Consider the following 22,085-nt stretch of genomic DNA (forward strand, 5'->3'; position numbering starts at 1 on the left):
AGGAGCTGTTATAACGCTGCGTTATAACACTGTGTTATAACGCTGTGTGTAGAGACGGTGGAGCTGAGCCCGGCCCTCTGCTCCGCCAGGTGTTCCTGCCAGGCTGCAGCAGGCTGGCGTGAGCCGCCGGGGCGGGAAGTGGCACACGCACGCCACTCTGGGGAGCGGGGCCTGTGCCAAGGCTGCGTGTGTGTGTGTGTGTGTATAGTGTGTGTGTGTGTATGGCGGGCACTGAGATGATGCCAGGTCCCCGCCAGGCCCCTCCCACTGCTCGCCCAGATTACACACTGAGACCTTTGTCTGTCCTGCCCTGGCACACACACACACACACACACTCCCGCAGGCCCCGCCCACTCCCTACAGGAGGGGCTGGAGGGGGAGAGGGGGAGGGGTTTAGTTAATCCCCATTTGACTGACAGCAGGAGAGGTCCACTCCTGGCTGCTTCGCTAAAAGGACCCAGTGCCAGGCGGTGCCACCGGACCAGCGGGTACACCGCGACACGCGGGCACACTGACAGAATTGTTATTAGTAATAGATTGTGTGTTTTCAACTGTGGAACATTCAAATATATACATCTCTTTAAAAAAATTAAGATTTCACTTCAGTTTCTGAATCAGTTTCTCTGATTTTGCTATTTATAGGTTTATGTTTGAGTAAAATGAACATTGTTGTTTAAATATATAAACTACAGACAACGTTTCTCCCAAATTCCAAATAAAAATATTGTCATTTAGAGAAATTATTTACAGAAAATGAGAAATGACTGAATTAACAACAAAAAAAAAAGATGCAGAGCTTTCAGGTTCATATTCATAAAGTTGGTTTATGAACCAACCTGGTTGGTTTTTAATCACCGTTTTAATTTCATGCATCTTGGCATCATGTTCTTCTCCTCCACCAGTCTTACACACTGCTTTTGGACAACTTTATGCTGCTTTACTCCTGGTGCAGAAATTCAAGCAGTTCAGTTTGGTTTGATGGTTTGTGATCATCCATCTAACTAAAACTATCTTTTACCCTTTTCTTTGATTTTACATCGTTTTAAACCATGTGTTTAAAGAAACTGTGAGCTGAACAGATTCATAAACCGGTTAATCAGACTATAAAACAGTGAGTCACTGATCAACTCAATAAATCAGTGAAGAATATCTGCTTGTAAAAAAAAGTATTAATCAGCAGCTCATCTTATATTATATTTCATTTGTTACTAACACAAGGATTCTCTCAGCTCTCATTGGTCGATACTCAACATTAAGATCCTCTAATCAAATCAGAGGTAAAATAAATTGATAAGATCGTAAATAAATTCAGGTTCTGGAGTCTTTTGTAATTATTAGGTCAATATTCAACAATTTGAAGTACTATATAAATCTAAATATATTCTGTAGTGTATATTAGTGCTGTTAAATCACTTTATTTTTTACTGTATATCTCCTGTTAAACTCTCTCTCGCAGCAGCAGCAGCACTCTCGCGCTCCTTGTGAAAGTCTGGGCGCCGCTGATCCATATGGCCTAATGCTGCTGATTACTGCTGGGGGTCGGCCATTACTGCGCCCAGCGTGAGCGGCGGGCACCGAGCTGCCCCTAATAAAAATCATTTCAGCTGATTTCAGGACCTTCTGTCACTCTCTCTACCTCTCTCTCTCTACCTCTCTCTCTCTTTCTCTCTCTCAATTTTACTTACTTATAAAACAGTAAAGAGTATTTGTAATTGATTAGAGTTTTATAGTGAAATAATATTAGAGTTTATAGTGTAAAACTGTTCTGTAACTGAAAGGAGGATCTAGTTTAATCTCTGCTGGTTCCTCTATGAGTGGATATAAAATGAGATTGAGACGGTTGGGTTTGGAGGTTCTACAGGTTCTGTATGGAATAAAACTTGACTTACAACTAAAAATCAAATCACAACTAAAAGTCGACTCACAACTAAAAATAGCCTCTCAACTAAAGATCAACTTTTAACTAAATATCAACTTTTAACTAAAGATCAACTCTCAACTAAAGATCAACTTTGAACTAAAGATCAACTCTCAGCTAAAGATCAACTCTCAAATAAAGATCAACTTTCTACTAAAGATCAACTTTCTACTAAAGATCAACTCACAACTTAAGATCAACTCTCAACTAAAGATTAACTCTTAACTAAAGGTCAACTCTCAACTAAAGATCAAATCTTAACTAAAGATCAACTCACAACTAAAGATCAACTCACAACTAATGATCAACTCTCAAATAAAGATCAACTCTCAACTAAAGATCAACTTTGAAGTAAAGATTAACTCTCAGCCAAAGATCAACTCTCAACTAAAGACCTACTCTTAACTAAAGATCAACTCTCAACTAAAGATTAACTCTTAACTAAAGATCAACTCTCAACTAAAGATCAACTCACAACTAAAGATCAACTCACAACTAATGATCAACTCTCAAATAAAGATCAACTCTCAACTAAAGATCAACTCTCAACTTAAGATCAACTCTCAACTAAAGATCAACTCTCAACTAAAGATCAACTCTCAACTTAAGATCAACTCTCAACTAAAGATCAACTTTGAAGTAAAGATTAACTCTCAGCCAAAGATCAACTCTCAACTAAAGATTAACTCTTAACTAAAGATCAACTCTCAACTAAAGATCAACTCACAACTAAAGATCAACTTTGAACTAAATATCAAATCTTAACTAAAGATCAACTCACAACTAAAGATCAACTCACAACTAATGATCAACTCTCAAATAAAGATCAACTCTCAACTAAAGATCAACTCTCAAATAAAGATCAACTCTCAACTAAAGATCAACTCTTAACTAAAGATCAACTTTCAACTAAAGATCAACTCAACTAAAAATCAACTCCCAACTGAAAACCTGAATCGTCTCACATGCTGCACATTGATACCTGTATAAACGTCTCCTTCTTCACCAACAACAAAAACCCTCATATTAGAGAGACGAGAGACTCATAGCTTTATAAAGCAGCTGTTTTCCAAATAAATATATTGTCATTTAGAGCATTTATTTGCAGAAAATAACAAAAAAAGATGCAGAGCTTTCAGACCTCAAATAATGCAAAGAAAACAAGTTCATATTCATAAAGAGATTTTAAGAGTTCAGAAATCAATATTTGGGGGAATAACCCTGGTGGTTTTTAATCACAGTTTTTTCGTCATGCATCTTGGCATCATGTTCTCATCCACCAGTCTTACACACTGCTTTTGGATAACTTTATGCTGCTTTACTCCTGGTGTAAAAATTCAAGCAGTTCAGTTTGGTGGTTTGATGGTTTGTGATCGTCCGTCTTCCTCTTGATTACATTCCAGAGGTTTTTAATTTGGTAAAATCAAAGAAAATCATCATTTTTAGGTGGTGCACTTGTAGCTCCGCCCCTTTGACTGCCGCTCCAGGTCTTTGTGAGTGTATTGCAGGGTGGCAGTACGCTGGCAGTAGTTATTTATTGAAGGCAGCAGTCAGGTCAGCGCTCTGGATAATACATCATTGATGTTATAGAGCTGTCAGGGGGTTTACGTGGTGTAGGCGGGGGGGATTATATGTAAGGTGACATCTGTGGCATCGGGGGGGGGTCGGCGCTAAAGCCGTAAATTCACCCCGGAGCCCGGAGGCGCGGTTCCACCGGACCCCATCAACCACCACCGCCACCGCGCTGCCGCCGCCGCCGAGCAATCTCACAGATCTTAATGGATAAATCTTAATGGCTGTGGACTGTGACCAACAGGGTCAAAGTTCACACAGGAAGTGTGATGGGGTCAGAAGTGTTTGTGCAGGCTGATAAGGTCAGGATCGGTTTCACGGCGCTTTATTATCACGGCTCTGATCCAGATCACGGCTGACTCCAGTCATCCCTCGTTCTTTACGCAGTGATTATTATCTGGAGAAAAGAGCGATTGAGTTCAGAGAGGGTAGATTTACTGAAATACGCAGAATCAGACTCTTCATGAACAGTTTAACGTCTCATATTTATAAGAAAAACTGTATTATAGGTGTACATATAAGTACATGAAAAGATTGGATGCTACTTTAAACAATAGGGCTTTTTTGGTTTCAATATTTAGTATGTTTAATATCTTATGTAATGCATTAGTTACTAGACAGGAAATGTAATGCCAATGTATTCCAATCAACATTTAGAGGAAATTGTTGAAGACTTTGCTCTTTATAGGTTTATGTTTGAGTAAAATGAACATTGTTGTTTTGTTCTATAAACTACAGACAACATTTCTCCCAAATTCCAAATAAAAATATTCTCATTTAGAGCATTTATTTACAGAAAATGAGAAATGACTGAAATAACAAAAAAGATGCAGAGCTTTCAGACCTCAAATAATGCAAAGAAAACAAGTTCATATTCATAAAGTTTTAAGAGTTCAGAAATAATCAATATTTGGTGGAATAACCCTGGTTTTTAATCACATGTTCTCCTCCACCAGTCTTGCACACTGCTTTTGGATAACTTTATGCTGCTTTACTCCTGGTGCAAAAAATTCAAGCAGAAAATAATTCAGTTTGGTTTGATGGCTTGTGATCATCCATCTTCCTCTTGATCTCTCGCAAAAAATGCAAAAATACAAAACAAAACGTTGGTTAAAATCTTCTAAAACACTTCTAAACTATAAAAATAAAGTAATACACACTATATGAGCAAAAGTATTAGGGTACCTGCTCATTCACTGAGTACATTACATTTACATGGACTTTATAATTAATATTAATTATATATTGCTGCACAATTATGCTACAATTAGTTACCTTTTCAGCATTAAAGAAAATAATAATAATAATAATAATAATAATAATAATAGTTAAAAGTTTAGTATATAATAATATAGTAATAATAATATAATAATAATATAGTAATAATAATAGTAAATAGTTCATAATCAGCGTGATTCTGAATTATTTGGACAGTGTTTGGCTGCGGATTCTGTGTTAAATTTCTCGCTTATTTTTACTACTACACTTTTTTTTTTTTTACTCATACACAGACTGACACATCCCATAATATTCCGGTTAAGAGTAAAATGCACAGATAAGTCTGATTAACCTGATATGAGAAATTGGAAAATGCTGTTTACATGGTTACTTAAATAATTTGATTTATTTGTAGATTTATAATGGGAGTAACTGTTTCACTTTTAAATGGATTTTTAATAGAAACCATTGCTTTTTTTTTTTTTACATTTTCTCCTAATTTTGCCCATTCAGCTGCTGCTACTACACCAGAAGGGTTAAGTAGACCAGCACACGCCTCCTCCTATACACATGTGAAGTCAGACTCCGCCTCTTTTAGAACCTCTTTAGCCGAGTAGCATCACAGCGCTAACGCTCGGAGGAAAGCGCCTACAGCGACTCTGTGGTTCTGATACATCAGCTCACAGACGCAGCCTTGTGCTGATCCACATCACCCTAGGAGTGATGAACAGGGGAAAGAGAGAGCGCCATCTACTGTACTGTACCCACCCAGAGAGAGAGCAAGGCTCTACAACTGTGTGTGCTCTCTCAGGGCTCCGGCAGCTGATGATGGCAAGCTGCATGACCGGGATTCGAACCAGCATTCTTGTGCTTTAGATATTGATATCTAACAGAATGCAGATCTACGTCAGATCCTCCCCCAGCGCAGTCGGAGGACTGTTCACTGTTCTGAAGCCTCGCTAATCTGAAGCGACGCCCCCCTGACAGATCTCTCTGGCGCTCGGCTCTACGCTCCGTAATGAAACAGAAGGAAGGAAAAACAGAGAAAAACAAGCCGTACAGAGAATAAAGAGCGTCAGTGGAGGAGAGGAGAGGAGGAACGGGGGGAGGAGAGGAGGCAGGGAACCTGTCAGAAGCAGAACAGGAAGATGACAGCGAGAAAAGAAAGTCTATAAACTCGTTTCTCCGGAGGAACGTACTCCTCGACGCACCGCCGGTAAATACCAGAGAGTTCCTGCTGAACCAACGCCTGCGTTATCACATCACCTTATCACAGGAAAAACAGTTAATCTGTACCTCATATCTACTACTGTATCTTACTTACCCTCCATTGTCTGCAGTAACTAGTAAAAGAAAATATTCAGAAAAACGAGTCGATCAGGAAAAGCACCGTGTCTACATCAACTCGTCAATTATTATTAGTATTCATGGCCCCGCCCACCTCGGCTCGGGACCACCCACACACAGACAGACAGAGCTGAAGCCGGGCTGCGACGCCGTCTCGTCAGATAAGAGATAACTAACAGCGCTAGGAACAGCATGCAGTTCATTCCTGTATTATTTGTGCGAATAACACATCAGTGTTTATATACTTTACCCAGTAATTCAGAGCTAAGAAACAAATGGTTAGAATTAGTCTATGGAGGAAAAACACCAGCAGCCAAGTACAATTGAGATAGGTAGGTGTTTAGATGTTTAGAACAGTTCTAGTTAAAACACTAGTTAAAAGTGAAAGTAAAAATCCATTTTCTGGATCTGGACTTCCGACCTCTGTGTGTGAGTATAGGTTTAAATAGGATCTCTGGTGGATTTGGTGTTTAACAGAGACTCTAAGACTGGGTCAGTATAGGCTGAACTGCACTTAACAGGTGTAACATTACATTTTACATGTTGTAAAGTAACATATGAACATTGTAAACACTGTTATTACTGTAAAAATGTCTTTATTTACTTTATTTTAAAATGTTTCTAAGTATTGTCCGTCTCGCTGCCTCCTGGAGTCGCAGTGCTGTTAGCCAATCAGAGGCGATATGTTTGCGTGTATGAATATTCATGAGGAAGAGCCGAAATCGTATTGTTTCCCGCCCACTCCTCCACCGGACTAAAGCAGTGTTAAACCAGATCACCAGATCACTTTTTTTTCACAAGAAACAGCTGACGTGGCATTCATTCACTCTCTCTCTGTCTATCTCTCTTATCCTCACTCTCGCTGTCTATCGCTCTCGCGCTCACTCTCTCTCTGTCTGTCTCTCTCTTATGCACTCTCTCTCTTTCTATCTCTCTTACCCTCACTCTCTCTGTCTATCTCTCTCACTATATATCTCTCGCGCTCACTCTCTCTCTGTATATATCTCTCCTATGCACTTATTCTCTCTGTCTGTCTTTCTCTTACATGCTCTCTCTCTCTGTTTCTTTCTTACACGTTCTCAGTCTCTGTCTATATCTCTCTTGTCTCCTCTCTGTCTATCTCTCTCGCGCTCACTCTCTGTCTGTCTCTCTCGCGCTCACTCTCTCTGTCTATCTCTCTTACCCTCACTCTCTCTCTGTCTATCTCTCTTACCCTCACTCTCTCTGTCTATCTCTCTCGCCATCACTTTCTCTGTCTATCTCTCTTGCGCTCACTCTGTCTGTCTCTCTCGCGCTCACTCTCTCTGTCTGTCTTTCTCGCCCTCACTCTCTCTGTCTATCTCTCTTACCCTAACTCTCTCTCTCTGTCTATCTCTCTTACCCTCACTCTCTCTCTGTCTATCTCTCTTACCCTCACTCTCTCTCTGTCTATCTCTCTTACCCTCACTCTCTCTCTGTATATCTCTCTTACATTCTCTCTCACTATATATCTCACGCTCACTGTCTCTGTCTATCTCTCTCGCGCTCACTCTCTCTCTCTGTCTATCTCTCTTACCCTCACTCTCTCTCTGTCTATCTCTCTTACCCTCACTCTCTCTCTGTCTATCTCTCTTACCCTCACTCTCTCTCTGAGTATCTCTCTCGCATCACTCTCTCTGTCTATCTCTCTCGCGCTCACTCTGTCTGTCTCTCTCGCGCTCACTCTCTCTGTCTGTCTTTCTCGCCCTCACTCTCTCTGTCTATCTCTCTTACCCTCACTCTCTCTCTCTGTCTATCTCTCTTACCCTCACTCTCTCTCTGTCTATCTCTCTTACCCTCACTCTCTCTCTGTCTATCTCTCTTACCCTCACTCTCTCTCTGTATATCTCTCTTACATTCTCTCTCACTATATATCTCACGCTCACTGTCTCTGTCTATCTCTCTCGCGCTCACTCTCTTTCTCTGTCTATCTCTCTCGCGCTCACTCTCTCGCTGTCTATCTCTCTCTTGCACTTAGTCTCTCTCTGTCTATCTCTCTTATGCACTCTCTCTTTCGATCTCTCTCTATCTATCTCTCTCTCTCGCACTCTGTCTATCTCTCTCGCACTCTCTCTCTGTCTATCTCTCTCACATTCTCTCTCACTATATATCTCTCGCGCTCACTCTCTCTCTGTATATATCTCTCCTATGCACTTATTCTCTCTGTCTGTCTTTCTCTTACATGCTCTCTCTGTTTCTTTCTTTCTCTGTTTCTTTCTCAGCCTCTGTCTATACCTCTCTCGCGCGCTCTCTCTCTCTCTCGCGCACTCTCTCTCTCTGAAGCGTCCCCAATTTTCTAGCCCTGGCATTAGCTTTCCGTGCATGTGTGTGAGAGCGAGATGGAGAGAGAATGAAAAAAGTCGGAGGGAGAGAAAGTGAGCGCGAGAGCGAGAGAGAGTGAGGCAGGCAGAGTGAGAGACACGTATCTACACTATTACAAATAGCGGTCTACATCAGCCTCGGGCTGAGCCATTACTGCAACAGCAGGAAACGCTGGCTAGAGCTGACACCAGTATCTGAACACACACACACACACTCGCACACACACACTCGCGCACTCACACACTCGCGCACACACACACACACACACACTCTCGCGCACACACCATTACACAAATCCATATTGCATTTATATGAGTGTCCCAGCCAATCTCAGCTCTCACATGGGCAGATAATGAATGTTGGGTTGTGGGTATTTAATAACAGCAGATTGCTGCAGGGTTACCGGCCACGCCGTGTGGAGATACGTGTTTTTGCTTCCCGCCGAGTTTAACTCACCTGACGGAGATTGTTAATGATTGATATGTATTTTATCTTGAGTAAATATCGAATTATTACAGTGTGGGTGTGATGGATAAAGGACGAACTGACGTAAACTCAATGGGACAGATTTCTAGGAATTACTGGAAACACCTGAATACGATACACTGCTTTGCCAGAAGTCATGGGACAGCATCATGCGTAGCATCGATCATGGCATGTTCAATGAAAGCCCGGATAAGTTGAATTTACTTTAAATATTTGAGGAAGTTGAGTAATGGGTAGTAAAAACTTGAGTTAGCATAAATTAAAACATCAACTTATTAAAACTAAAGGAGACGCTGATTTATTTCTAATGTTTGTATTTCTCAATCTGAACTAAATGAGGCATGACTTCACATTTCTGTCTCATTTTAAATATCAGAATCGACATTTCCTGAAAAATGACTACGCTAGTTTATTGTGTGTGCGTGTTGAGGAAGTGGTAAGTGTGTCATCTACGTTTGATTGTGTTCAAACAGCAGAAATGGAGCTTTGATTAGAAAAAAGACTAATTTCTCGTCACGCAGAAGAGAAGAACAGTCTGTGGGAATAGCGCCCGGCAGCGGAGAGATTTTACACCGGTGGAGTGTTTTGCCCTTTTTTTTTTTCATTCCGGCACGACTGCGTTTTCCTCCTGGGAAATGGACTACGCTCTCATTTCACACGCTGTTATTGTGCTCTGAAGTGGCGAGGGAGGAAAGGAGCAGAAAGGATTGTTGTTTCTGTTGTTTATTTGCTCAATCCTTTCCTCACCTCGACACGATGGAGGAGTAATAACGTATTAATATCTGAGAATCCGCCAAACGCCGCTGTCAGACTCTCACAAAGCTCCTACAAGCTGCTCACACCTACAAACTAAAACCTCCATGAACCACATTGGATGAATCCATCCAAAATATCTAAAAACCTTTTACAGACATCCCAGAAACCTCCAACAACCTCTTAAAGCACCATACAAACTTCTTCAACCTCTTGAAGCCTCCTATAACCATTACCTAATACCTACTGAAACTTCCCCAAACCTCTTACAGTCCTCCACAAACCTTCTCAAACCTCCTTGAACCACGTTATTCCTTTACGTCTTTAATTCATTCCAAACACCTGAAACCAATAGATCTCCTCATCTCATCTTCAAACCTTTTACAGAAAACATAGAAACCTCCTCCAACCTGATAAAAACACCATACAAACTTCCTCAACCTCCTCGAACCCCCACAAGTTTCCAACATACCTCCTATAACCAATACCTAATACCTACTGAAACCTCCCCAAACCTGCTACAGACCTATCAAAATCTCACCAAGCCTCTAAACATCTTCCACAAACCTTCTTAAACCTCCTCAAACCTCCACAAACCTTCTTAAACTTCCCCAAACCTCACCAAGCCTCTAAAAATCTTCCTCAAACCTTCTTAAACCTTGAATTTCCAACAAACCGTCTCTAACAAAATACAAACCTTCTGAAACCTCCACAAACCTCTTCAAACATCCTTAAACCTGAACAAACCTCCCGTCAGCCTCGGCAAACCCCAACATAATCCTACATTCCTCTTAAAACTCCCTTAAACTTCCAATAAATATCCACAAACCTCGTACAAACTCAACTCAACACCCATACAGACATCCCATAAATCTCCTCCAATCTCTTAAAACACCATACAAACTTCCTCAACCTCCTCAAACCTCCACAAGCTTCCACCAGACCTCATATAACCTATACCTAATACCTACTGAAACTTCCCCAAACCTCTTACAATCCTCCACGAACCTCCTCAGGTTTGTCAATCTTTCACAAACCTTCTTAAACCTCTTTGAACCTGGACACACCTCTTACAGACCTTGTCAAATCTTCCTAAACCTTCTGTAAACCCCATTAAACCTCCTCATTCCTTGTAAAACCTCCTCAAATCTCAGCTAACCTCCCTAAACAACCTCCTACAGACCTCCTAAAATGTCCCTACACAGCTTCAACCATCCCTAAACCCTGACAAATTTTAACAAACCACCTTTAACAAAATATAAACCTACTGAAACCTCTACAAACCTCCTACAGCCCTACTAAAACCTTCTCAAACCTCACTGAACCTGGAAAAACCTGTTACAGATCTTCTCAAATCTTCCTAAACCCCCTATAAACCCCCTCATACCTCAACAAACCCAATTAAACCTCCTGCAAACCCCGTCACACCTCCTCATACTTTCTAAAACCTCCTCAAATCCCCCGTAAGCATTGGTAAACCTCCAAAATCTCGGCTAACTTCCCTAAACAACCTCATACAGACCTCCTAAAATGTCCCTAAACGGCTTCAAACCTCCACAAATTTCCGACAGACCATCTTTAACAAAATACAAACCCACTGAAACCTCCACAAACCTCCGTGTCCCTGGACAAACCTCCTGTCAGCCTCTGCAAACCTCAACATGCTCCAACAAACCTCCTTAAACCTACTCAAAACTGGTACAGACATCTCATAAACATCTTATGAACCTCCATAAGCTTCCTGAACCCTGCTTGCCTGTCCTCACACCTTATTAAAACTTTAATAGCTGGTCTTTACTGGTAACATTGAACCATTATAGTGTGTTACATTTAATTCTGGTCATGCTGATTAACTTGTCATAATCATTGTGAAACTTGGTCAGGCTAATTATGGTTATCTCTGTCTCTCTCTCTCTTTCTCTCTATCTGTCTCTCTCTCTTTCTCTCTATCTGTCTCTCTCTTTCTATCTCTCTCTCTCAGGACCTGACGGAGGCTAACTCCACCATATTGAGGAGTCAGACTAACACGGCGCGAGTGGATAGCCTCAGGACCGGGACGATGTACGTGGTGCAGGTTCGGGCCAGGACCGTCGCCGGCTTCGGCAAGTACAGCAGCAAGATGTGCTTCCAGACCCTTACAGACGGTAAGACTTACCGAGCTATCTAAATATAAATCAATTTAACATTTAATCAGAGCTTAAAGCAGCAATACGTCAGAATTGAAGGATAGAAAACATACCAGGGTCACAATACACACAGTCCAAACATTTACTGAAAACAAACTCGGCTTTCCAAGTGCTAGTACTCAGGCGAATTACTTCCTGAATGGCTCACATGATCATGAGAGTCATGAGTGGTGCATTCTGGGTAGTGTAGTCCTGTGACTGTAGATTGCAGTAGTAGTTTTACTACAAATGTTATTTAAGGCCAAAGCAAACTTGTGCTGGAGAAAATGGGGACAAATTGGGGACCATACACATATTTTTTGGTGAGCTGTTAAGAAAAGAAATAGTATTAGTATCTGCTTAGAATCATGGTTTTGATAGCAAAAAAAAAATGTATTACTGTATGTCGGTATATACCTGTACCCCTACTGTAAATGAATGGAAGGATAAATTGGTGTTTATATTGTGGAAAAAATATATTGTGCTGAACCTGACCACTGTTTTATTTAAGAAAAGTTGTAAAGCATTGGTAACATATCTGGAATTGACATTATATCCTGTTATATTGTGTATTTGTGTATATTTACATATGGCTCAATAATGTGGCTTTTTGGAATGTAAACAGAATAATTTTAAGTTAAAGTTTCCAGATTAATGGAATGTGTTAAAAGTCAACTGAGGTCAGATTAGAAAGAGTTTTTGCTCGTTTTTTGCTCAATGGAATTTGATAATGACTGTGTGTATATGAGTGTGTGTGTGTGTGTGTGTGTGTGTGTGTGTGTGTGTGTGTGTACAGAGACATAAACACAGCTCTATAGTCTCTGGGAGTGAGGGTGGTCTTATGGTCCACGTTTTGACATAAGAACCCCATCTGTGTGTGTGTGTGTGTGTTTGTGTTTATTACATGGAGGGGACGGCAACATGTTAGCACACTCACGGTGTGGGGTCCAGAAACAAAGAGGGGACCATGTGTGTGTGTGTGTATGTGTATCCTGTGTGTGCGTATGTATGTGTGTGTTTGTGTGTGTGTGTGTGTGTGTGTGTATGTGTGTGTAATGTCTCGATTGTTCTCTGTCCAGAATGTTCAGCTAATTGGTTTTTCATGAGGGCTGTGTGTGGCAGCGGATCTTTCCCAGAATGCTTACCAGCAATTACAGACTGATGTGATTAATTATCAACCATGAGGCACTGAGTGAGTGTGTGTAAATGTGTGTGTGTGTGTGTGTGTGTGTTGTTTTCTTGGACTTTACATCTAATGCGTCAGTCGTTGTAGAACTGTTTGTTTTTTTCATACCAGTCATGTTTTGAAAGAAATTTTCATTCATTTTAATTTCCTATTTTTGAAGTGATCTATCAGATTATCAAGGAACACATAATGAATCATGTAGTAACTTAAAAACAGTGTTAAACAAACCAAAATACTCTGTGAATAAGTATTTTGATGCTTTTAACTTGTGGTTTCTGAGGCTGAACACTCTGATTAACTTATCCTGTGCAACAGAGGAAACTCTCGCTCTTCTATCCTTTCCTAGGCTGGTCCTGATGAGTGCCAGTTCCATCATTATAATGTTTTTGATGGTCTTTATAGTGACTGTTCTTGAGGATACTTTTAAACTTCTTGAATTTTTTCTTTTTTCGGATTGACTGACCTTCATTTTTACTTAGTAATTTTTTTTTATCTTTATTTAGTTGAGTAGTTGTTGCTTCTCATAATCTGGATTCGAACATTACTCAAATATTCACTATTCACTGTATACCTGTAACTCTACCTCTTCACTACTCTACTTTAACTGTTGCTCTCAAACTTTACATTAAGAGACACGAAATTCAAGTAATTAACTCCTGATGAGTTCAGCACAGCTGTTAACTGAAAGCCTGAATTCCAGGTGACTCTACCTCATAAAGCTGACTGAGAAAATCCAGCAGAGATGTTCAAAACTCATCATTTAAAGAATGTAACACATAAAACATATTGGTTTGTTTAACACTTTTTAGTTTTTTGGACTGCAATTTAAAAAAAACAGCAGGATAAGTGAGTTTTTAGGCTTTTTTCTCGATCACATGACATCACGGCGTTCAGTAGCTCCTCCATTTCCACTCACTGTTGTGTTTTTATGTGGATCTCTGTGGAAACTATGGCACCCAAAGTGTAATTGCGGTGCGCGGCAGTGGAGGCGGGGAGAATAAACTCAGAGATGTTTGTAGATAATTCAGCCTGTAATTTTTCTCAGAGGACGCCTGAGAAAAACACCTACATGATCATTATGGACGAGAATAAAATCACAAAGGATAAAAAAAAAAAAAAACATAAAAGAGAAAATTACCCAGAACCCCCTGAGAAACGAATGTCATCCGGATAGGGCTTATGATAAAATAGCATAAAAACCTTATTCCATCTGTGAAACATGGTGGTGGTAGTATCATGGTTCTGGCTTGTTTTATTGAATCTGGTTTAGGATGGCTTACCAACAATTATAGATCACTGTCTATTCTTTCATTCAGGTCTGTCTCTGCCTATTTCTCTTTTTCCTCTACTACTATTCTCTCCATCTCATATCTCTTTTATTATATTATTATTTTCTCTTCTGTCTTCATCCCTCTATCACCATCATTCCCTCTCTCTCTCTATATATATGTTTTCAGGGGGTTTGATTAATGAGGTTGTAGGCTGGTATCTCCTGCTTGTTGAGGCTTCCAGGGGAACACACACACACACACACACACACTACACACACACAAACACACAGACACACACACACACTACACACACACAAACACACACACACACACACACACACAGGACGCAGGAGGCTGGGCACTGCAGGCCACAGACTTCCCGCAGCCAGCAAATGCAAGGAAGCCAAACACACACACACACACACACACATTGTACACACACACACACACACACACACTATACACACAAAAGAAATGGTGTTCATCAACACTCGTGTCACAGCAGGTGTTAAATATAGCAATGGCTGTTTTAGTAATCTGGGGCACACACACACACACACACACACACACACACTAAAAACACACACACCAGGTAAACTACCAGCTCATGAGGCTGCCCACCCAGCCCTCTGCCACTGACTCCGCCCCTCACCAAACTAAAGCACAGGAAGTCAGCGTAAACACGGCAAACGTGGTAACCTGCTGGGGGGCGGGGCTTACACTACAAGGTTTTTGAGGTGTAACTAACCCCGCCTCCTGATTTTATATCTGACTCCACCCTCAGCCCAAATTTTAAAATGCTGACAAAAAAAAAATGGGAGGGGTAGTTTGGGAGCGGCACTGGGTGATGTATGGGTTTAGAGGCGGCAGAGCAGAAGGAAGAGCTGATTGGCTGAGCTGCAGCAGCAGCAGCAGGGTGCCTCTGATAGCGGTGAGACGGGAGATGGTTGGACGTCTGCGGGGAGGCGGCAAGAGACAATCTGATTGGTTCGTTATTTCACGTTACGCCCAAAATTAGCCACACCCTTCATTAATTCAGAGAATCAGTATATGACTTTTTTTGTGCATTTCGAGCTGAACAAGTTGCACTTTTCCCGTCGTTACGATAGCAAAGACACACTGACACCACGCCCTAAATCAAGCTGCAGGGTTCACAGTCAACAGCTCACCCACAGATCCCTAAAATCTGAACTAAAACCCTTGATGCTCTTGTCCTGCTTTCTGATTGGCTGTGTTAAAAGCAGACTTGCATCTGATTGGTTTAAACCAGTATACATTTTTTTATTCCATGAGGGCTGCTGATTAAGACGTGTGCTGTAACTGTAATTAGGATGGATATAGTGAGGTGTGAAAATAATCTGGAGCAATGCATGATGGGTAAAGTGTGTCAGGTGATGATGATTGTGATGAGGAGGTAATGATGAAGAAAGGGAAGAGGATAGTAATGAAGACCATGGACGCCTCATCTGATATGCAGCAGCGGTGCGTGTGTGTGTGTGTGTTAAGTGTGTGTGTATGGTAATTAGAGGAGGGGTGCAGTGAGATCCAGCTGATGGGTCTATCTGCTGGCACTTTGCCACCACACGACATTCGTTAAGACAATTAGCACCAGGAACTGGGGGAAAAGGTCAACCTGACACACACACACACACACACACACACACACATACTATACACACACACACACACACTCTCTGTGTCTCTCACACTGTGTGAGTGTGAGTGTGTGTGTGTGTGTGTGTGTGTGTGTGTGAGAGTGTGTCTGTAAGAGACAGAGTGTGTGTGAGTAAAATGTGTTTAATTACTGTTGCTTATAAATGAGACCCGGTAGTATTTAAACACCCATTAAACCGCCTGACCTTCCGACCTTTAAACTACACTGCAGACCTGCTGTAGTTTGTAGTAGTTTGTTGCATTTTGCTGTAGTTTGTAGTAGTTTGCAGTGGTTTGTTGTAGGTTGCTGTAATTTACAGTAGTTTGTGGTAGTTTTTTGTGGTGAGTTTTTGTAGTTTGCAGTGTTTTTTTGTAGTTGGTTTCCTCTTATTTGTAGTAGTTTACAATAGTTTGCTGTGGTTTGTAATGATTTGCAGTAGTTTTTGTTCAGTAGTTTGCTGTGCTTTGATGTAGTTTGCACTTATTTGTAGGTTTTTTGTAGTAGTTTGCTGTGGTTTGCTGTAGTTTGTAGTAGTTTGCTGTAATTTACAGTAGTTTGTGGTAGTTTTTTGTAGTTAGTTTTTGTAGTTTGTAGTGTTTTTTGTAGTTGGTTTCCTCTTATTTGTAGTAGTTTACAATAGTTTGCTGTGGTTTGTAATGATTTGCAGTAGTTTTTGTTCAGTAGTTTGCTGTGCTTTGATGTAGTTTGCACTTATTTGTAGGTTTTTTGTGGTAGTTTGCTGTGTTTTACTGTAGCTTGCTGTGGTTTTTGCTGTAGTTTGTTGTGTTCTGTTGTAGGTTGCTGTAATTTACAGTAGTTTGTGGTAGTTTGCTGTAGTTTGTAGTAGTTTGTTGTAGGTTGCTGTAATTTATAATAGTTTGTGGTAGTTTTTTGTAGTTAGTTTTTATGTAGTTTGTGATCGTTTTTTTGTTGTTGTTTTGCTGTATGTTTTGTGTTTTTCTGTAGTTGTTTTCCTGTTATTTGTAGTAGTTTACAATAGTTTTCTGTGTTTTGTAATAATTTGCAGTAGGTTCTGTTCAGTAGATTGCTGTTCTTTGATGCAGTTTGCACTAATTTGTAGTTTTTTTGTAGTCGATTGCTGTGGTTTGTAGTAAGTTTCAGTAGTTTTTGTCCACTAGTAGGCTGTGCTTTACTGTAGCTTGCTGTGGTTTGCTGTAGCTTGTAGTAGTTTGCTGTAATTTACAGTAGTTTGTGGTAGTTTTTTTGTAGTTAGTTTTTGTAGTTTGTAGTGTTTTTTGTAGTTGGCTTCCTCTTATTTGTAGTAGTTTACAATCGTTTGCTGTGGTTTGTAATAATTTGCAGTAGTTTTTGTTCAGTAGTTTGCTGTGCTTTGATGTAGTTTGCACTTATTTGTAGGTTTTTTTGTGGTAGTTTGCTGTGCTTTACTGTAGCTTGCTGTGGTTTGCTGTAGTTTGTAGTAGTTTGCTGTAATTTACAGTAGTTTGTGGTAGTTTTTTGTAGTTAGTTTTTGTAGTTTGTAGTGTTTTTTGTAGTTGGCTTCCTCTTATTTGTAGTAGTTTACAATCGTTTGCTGTGGTTTGTAATAATCTGAAGTAGTTTTTGTTCAGTAGTTTGCTGTGCTTTGATGTAGTTTGCACTTATTTGTAGGTTTTTTGTGGTAGTTTGCTGTGCTTTACTGTAGCTTGCTGTGGTTTGCTGTAGTTTGTAGTAGTTTGCTGTAATTTACAGTAGTTTGTGGTAGTTTTTTGTAGTTAGTTTTTGTAGTTTGTAGTGTTTTTTTGTAGTTGGCTTCCTCTTATTTGTAGTAGTTTACAATCGTTTGCTGTGGTTTGTAATAATTTGCAGTAGTTTTTGTTCAGTAGTTTGCTGTGCTTTGATGTAGTTTGCACTTAATTGTAGTTTTTTTTTGTGGTAGTTTGCTGTGTTTTACTGTAGCTTGCTGTGGTTTTTGCTGTAGTTTGTTGTGTTCTGTTGTAGGTTGCTGTAATTTACAGTAGTTTGTGGTAGTTTGCTGTAGTTTGTAGTAGTTTGTTGTAGGTTGCTGTAATTTATAATAGTTTGTGGTAGTTTTTTGTAGTTAGTTTTTATGTAGTTTGTGATAGTTTTTTTGTTGTTGTTTTGCTGTATGTTTTGTGTTTTTCTCTAGTTGTTTTCCTGTTATTTGTAGTAGTTTACAATAGTTTTCTGTGTTTTGTAATAATTTGCAGTAGTTTCTGTTCAGTAGATTGCTGTTCTTTGATGCAGTTTGCACTAATTTGTAGTTTTTTTGTAGTCGATTGCTGTGGTTTGTAGTAAGTTTCAGTAGTTTTTGTACACTAGTAGGCTGTGCTTTACTGTAGCTTGCTGTGGTTTGCTGTAGCTTGTAGTAGTTTGCTGTAATTTACAGTAGTTTGTGGTAGTTTTTTGTAGTTAGTTTTTGTAGTTTGTAGTGTTTTTTTGTAGTTGGCTTCCTCTTATTTGTAGTAGTTTACAATCGTTTGCTGTGGTTTGTAATAATTTGCAGTAGTTTTTGTTCAGTAGTTTGCTGTGCTTTGATGTAGTTTGCACTTAATTGTAGTTTTTTTTTGTGGTAGTTTGCTGTGTTTTACTGTAGCTTGCTGTGGTTTTTGCTGTAGTTTGTTGTGTTCTGTTGTAGGTTGCTGTAATTTACAGTAGTTTGTGGTAGTTTGCTGTAGTTTGTAGTAGTTTGTTGTAGGTTGCTGTAATTTATAATAGTTTGTGGTAGTTTTTTGTAGTTAGTTTTTATGTAGTTTGTGATAGTTTTTTTGTTGTTGTTTTGCTGTATGTTTTGTGTTTTTCTCTAGTTGTTTTCCTGTTATTTGTAGTAGTTTACAATAGTTTTCTGTGTTTTGTAATAATTTGCAGTAGTTTCTGTTCAGTAGATTGCTGTTCTTTGATGCAGTTTGCACTAATTTGTAGTTTTTTTGTAGTCGATTGCTGTGGTTTGTAGTAAGTTTCAGTAGTTTTTGTACACTAGTAGGCTGTGCTTTACTGTAGCTTGCTGTGGTTTGCTGTAGCTTGTAGTAGTTTGCTGTAATTTACAGTAGTTTGTGGTAGTTTTTTGTAGTTAGTTTTTGTAGTTTGTAGTGTTTTTTTGTAGTTGGCTTCCTCTTATTTGTAGTAGTTTACAATCGTTTGCTGTGGTTTGTAATAATTTGCAGTAGTTTTTGTTCAGTAGTTTGCTGTGCTTTGATGTAGTTTGCACTTAATTGTAGTTTTTTTTGTGGTAGTTTGCTGTGTTTTACTGTAGCTTGCTGTGGTTTTTGCTGTAGTTTGTTGTGTTCTGTTGTAGGTTGCTGTAATTTACAGTAGTTTGTGGTAGTTTGCTGTAGTTTGTAGTAGTTTGTTGTAGGTTGCTGTAATTTATAATAGTTTGTGGTAGTTTTTTGTAGTTAGTTTTTATGTAGTTTGTGATAGTTTTTTTGTTGTTGTTTTGCTGTATGTTTTGTGTTTTTCTGTAGTTGTTTTCCTGTTATTTGTAGTAGTTTACAATAGTTTTCTGTGTTTTGTAATAATTTGCAGTAGTTTCTGTTCAGTAGATTGCTGTTCTTTGATGCAGTTTGCACTAATTTGTAGTTTTTTTGTAGTCGATTGCTGTGGTTTGTAGTAAGTTTCAGTAGTTTTTGTCCACTAGTAGGCTGTGCTTTACTGTAGCTTGCTGTGCTTGCTGTAGTTTGTAGTAGTTTGCTGTAATTTACAGTAGTTTGTGGTAGTTTTTTGTGGTGAGTTTTTGTAGTTTGTAGTGTTTTTTGTAGTTGGCTTCCTCTTATTTGTAGTAGTTTACAATAGTTTGCTGTGGTTTGTAATAATTTGAAGTAGTTTCTGTTCAGTAGTTTGCTGTGCTTTGATGTAGTTTGCGCTAATCTGTAGTTTTTTTGTAGTCGTTTGCTCTGGTTTGTCGTAAGTTTCAGTAGTTTTTGTCCACTAGTTTGCTGTGCTTTACTGTAGCTTGCTGTGGTTTGCTGTAGTTTGTAGTAGTTTGCCGTGGTTTGTTGTAGGTTGCTGTAATTCGCAGTAGTTTGTGATAGTTTTTTGTTGTTGGTTTGCTGTATGTTTTTGTGATTTTCTGTTGTTGTTTTCCTGTTATTTGTAGTAGTTTACAATAGTTTGCTGTGGTTTGTAATAATTTGCAGTAGTTTTTGTTCAGTTTGCTGTGCTTTGATGCAGTTTGCACTCATTTGTAGTTTTTGTAGTAGTTTGCTGTGCTTTGTAGTACGTTTAGGTAGTTGTTGTTCAGTAGATTGCTGTGCTTTGTTGTAGGTGGCTGTAGTTTACAGTACTTTGTAGTAATTTGCTGTAGTTTGTTAGTAATTTTCTGTGCTTTGCTGTAGTTTGCTGCGGTTTGTGCTAATTTGCAGCTTTTTGCTGTGGTTCAGCTATTCATTAAAAAAAAAAAAAAAATATATATATATATATATATATATATATATATATATATATATATATATAGTTTAGGGTTTAGTGCTTATATAAGCGTGTAGTGCAGATTTGGAACACAGTCTTCTTGTTAAGAAGTCAGTTTCAGCTAAGCAGTGCTGTAGTCCTGTTTTCTCTGTTTTTCTACAGTCAGCACATTCGCTCTCCTGTAAACCAACAATAATACAAACTATTCCACTTCCTCTCTGCGCTCTGAGGGAGCGAGCAGGTCTTTATAAGTGTTGCCCGGGTTCTGCTGGAGCGTGTCGGACCACAAAGCCCACCGCACAAATTCACGACTCCTGCAGAACCAGACCCAAACACTCCTCCATTCAGAAACCCGTCACGCCTGGATTTCCTCTACAGTTCCTGTACCAGTTTCTGCTTCTCCCGACACGCCGAACACGAGCCGAGACGCCGTTCAGACTCAATACAGAACCAGAACCCAGAACCCGTTTACACAACCTCACCCCCACTGCTCTACTACGTTCCTCACTGATACACAGCGAGTTACAAATGGGCTGACAAACCAGGACAAACACAAACTTAGGCCACTGTCTTTTCTGTGTCTTTGTTATCATAACGACAGGAAAAGTACACCTTACGCGACTCGAAAGGTGCAAATAGCATGCACAAATTCTCTTAGTTAATGATGGGTGTGGTTCATTTTGGGCGTAACATAGAATAATAAACCAATCAGAGCGTCTCTTGCTCATCATTCTCTTTAAGAGTAGATCAGGTGAGCTCTGACTGACTTTGGCGGATTGCTATTGTAACGGTGCAGCTACCTGGACGTGTTCAACAAACTCTTCTCAGCAGAGGAAACTGAGCTGCTGGTTGACGCTGTGAAGGAGCTCCAGCAGCTCATTTACGGGATCAGCAATGTTATTTTATTTACTATTCTGTTTATTGTAGATGTAAAACTTGGGTTTGTGCTGCTGTGTGTTCATGTGTGTGTGTAATAAGCGGGGGTGTACGCTCGGCTCGGCACAGCGCCTGTGTTGCAGAGATAGCGATGAACGTGTGACTGTTGGTGTCTGTCTAGGTTGTATTCAGTCAGTGGAGCTCCTGTGTTTTCTGTTACCAAGATAAACAAGATAAAACTCCAGAAACGTACCTGAACACACCTCATTTCCAGAACACCACGCCCATCAGTGTAGATATATTCAGAAGCTCTGCTGCTGTTTAAACCAGGCAGGAGGAAAATAGGAGTGAAAATAGACTGTTGGCGGGGTGTAAGATAGCGATGAGCATCACGAGACCCTCAGTCTGTTTGTTGTTTGTTGTGCTGCTGGTCTGAAGTGGGCTCTGAGCTGGGTATCAAGGCTGAAATATATCCTCCGTCTCCTCCGGTCCTCCTCATCATCTTCTGATCTGGTGGTGATCTTTCATCACCTCTATCTCTCACCACCAAACACCACTGAGTCTAACCGAGAGCTGAAACTCAGCCGCCTCGCACGGTCACTTTCGTGCGGTTTGTGTATGTAGTTAAAACTAAATATTAGTGGTGTTAATCGATTAAAACACCTGTCATCGTGTTAGTGTGGGATTTTAGGTTTCATGTCTAAATTGGAGCAGCCTGGTGGTCAATCTTCAATTAGCAGGGTAAGAGCACAGTTCTGCTCTAAATATTACAATGCACACTATAACATTATGAGAGACATACCAGAGTTCAAAAGAGGACAAATTGTTGGTGCACGTCTTGCTGGAGCATCTGTGACCAAGACAGCAAGTCTTTGAGATGCATCAAGAGCCACGGTATCCAGGGTAATGTCAG

General features: G+C 39.9%; 1 protein-coding gene across 2 annotated transcripts in view; it reads left to right on the forward strand.

Annotated features, from left to right (window-relative positions):
• LOC103025121 (ephrin type-B receptor 1) overlaps positions 1–22,085 on the forward strand; it is a 328,663-nt gene that overhangs the window by 250,566 nt on the left and 56,012 nt on the right. For both annotated transcript variants that reach the window (XM_022664950.2, XM_049477190.1), the window contains exon 8: positions 11,616–11,778. In XM_022664950.2, coding sequence (XP_022520671.2) covers positions 11,616–11,778 — 163 coding nt within the window. The remainder of the gene's footprint in view (positions 1–11,615; positions 11,779–22,085) is intronic.

The sequence above is a fragment of the Astyanax mexicanus genome, chromosome 4 (genome assembly GCF_023375975.1).
Source record: "Astyanax mexicanus isolate ESR-SI-001 chromosome 4, AstMex3_surface, whole genome shotgun sequence".
NCBI lineage: Eukaryota > Metazoa > Chordata > Actinopteri > Characiformes > Acestrorhamphidae > Astyanax > Astyanax mexicanus.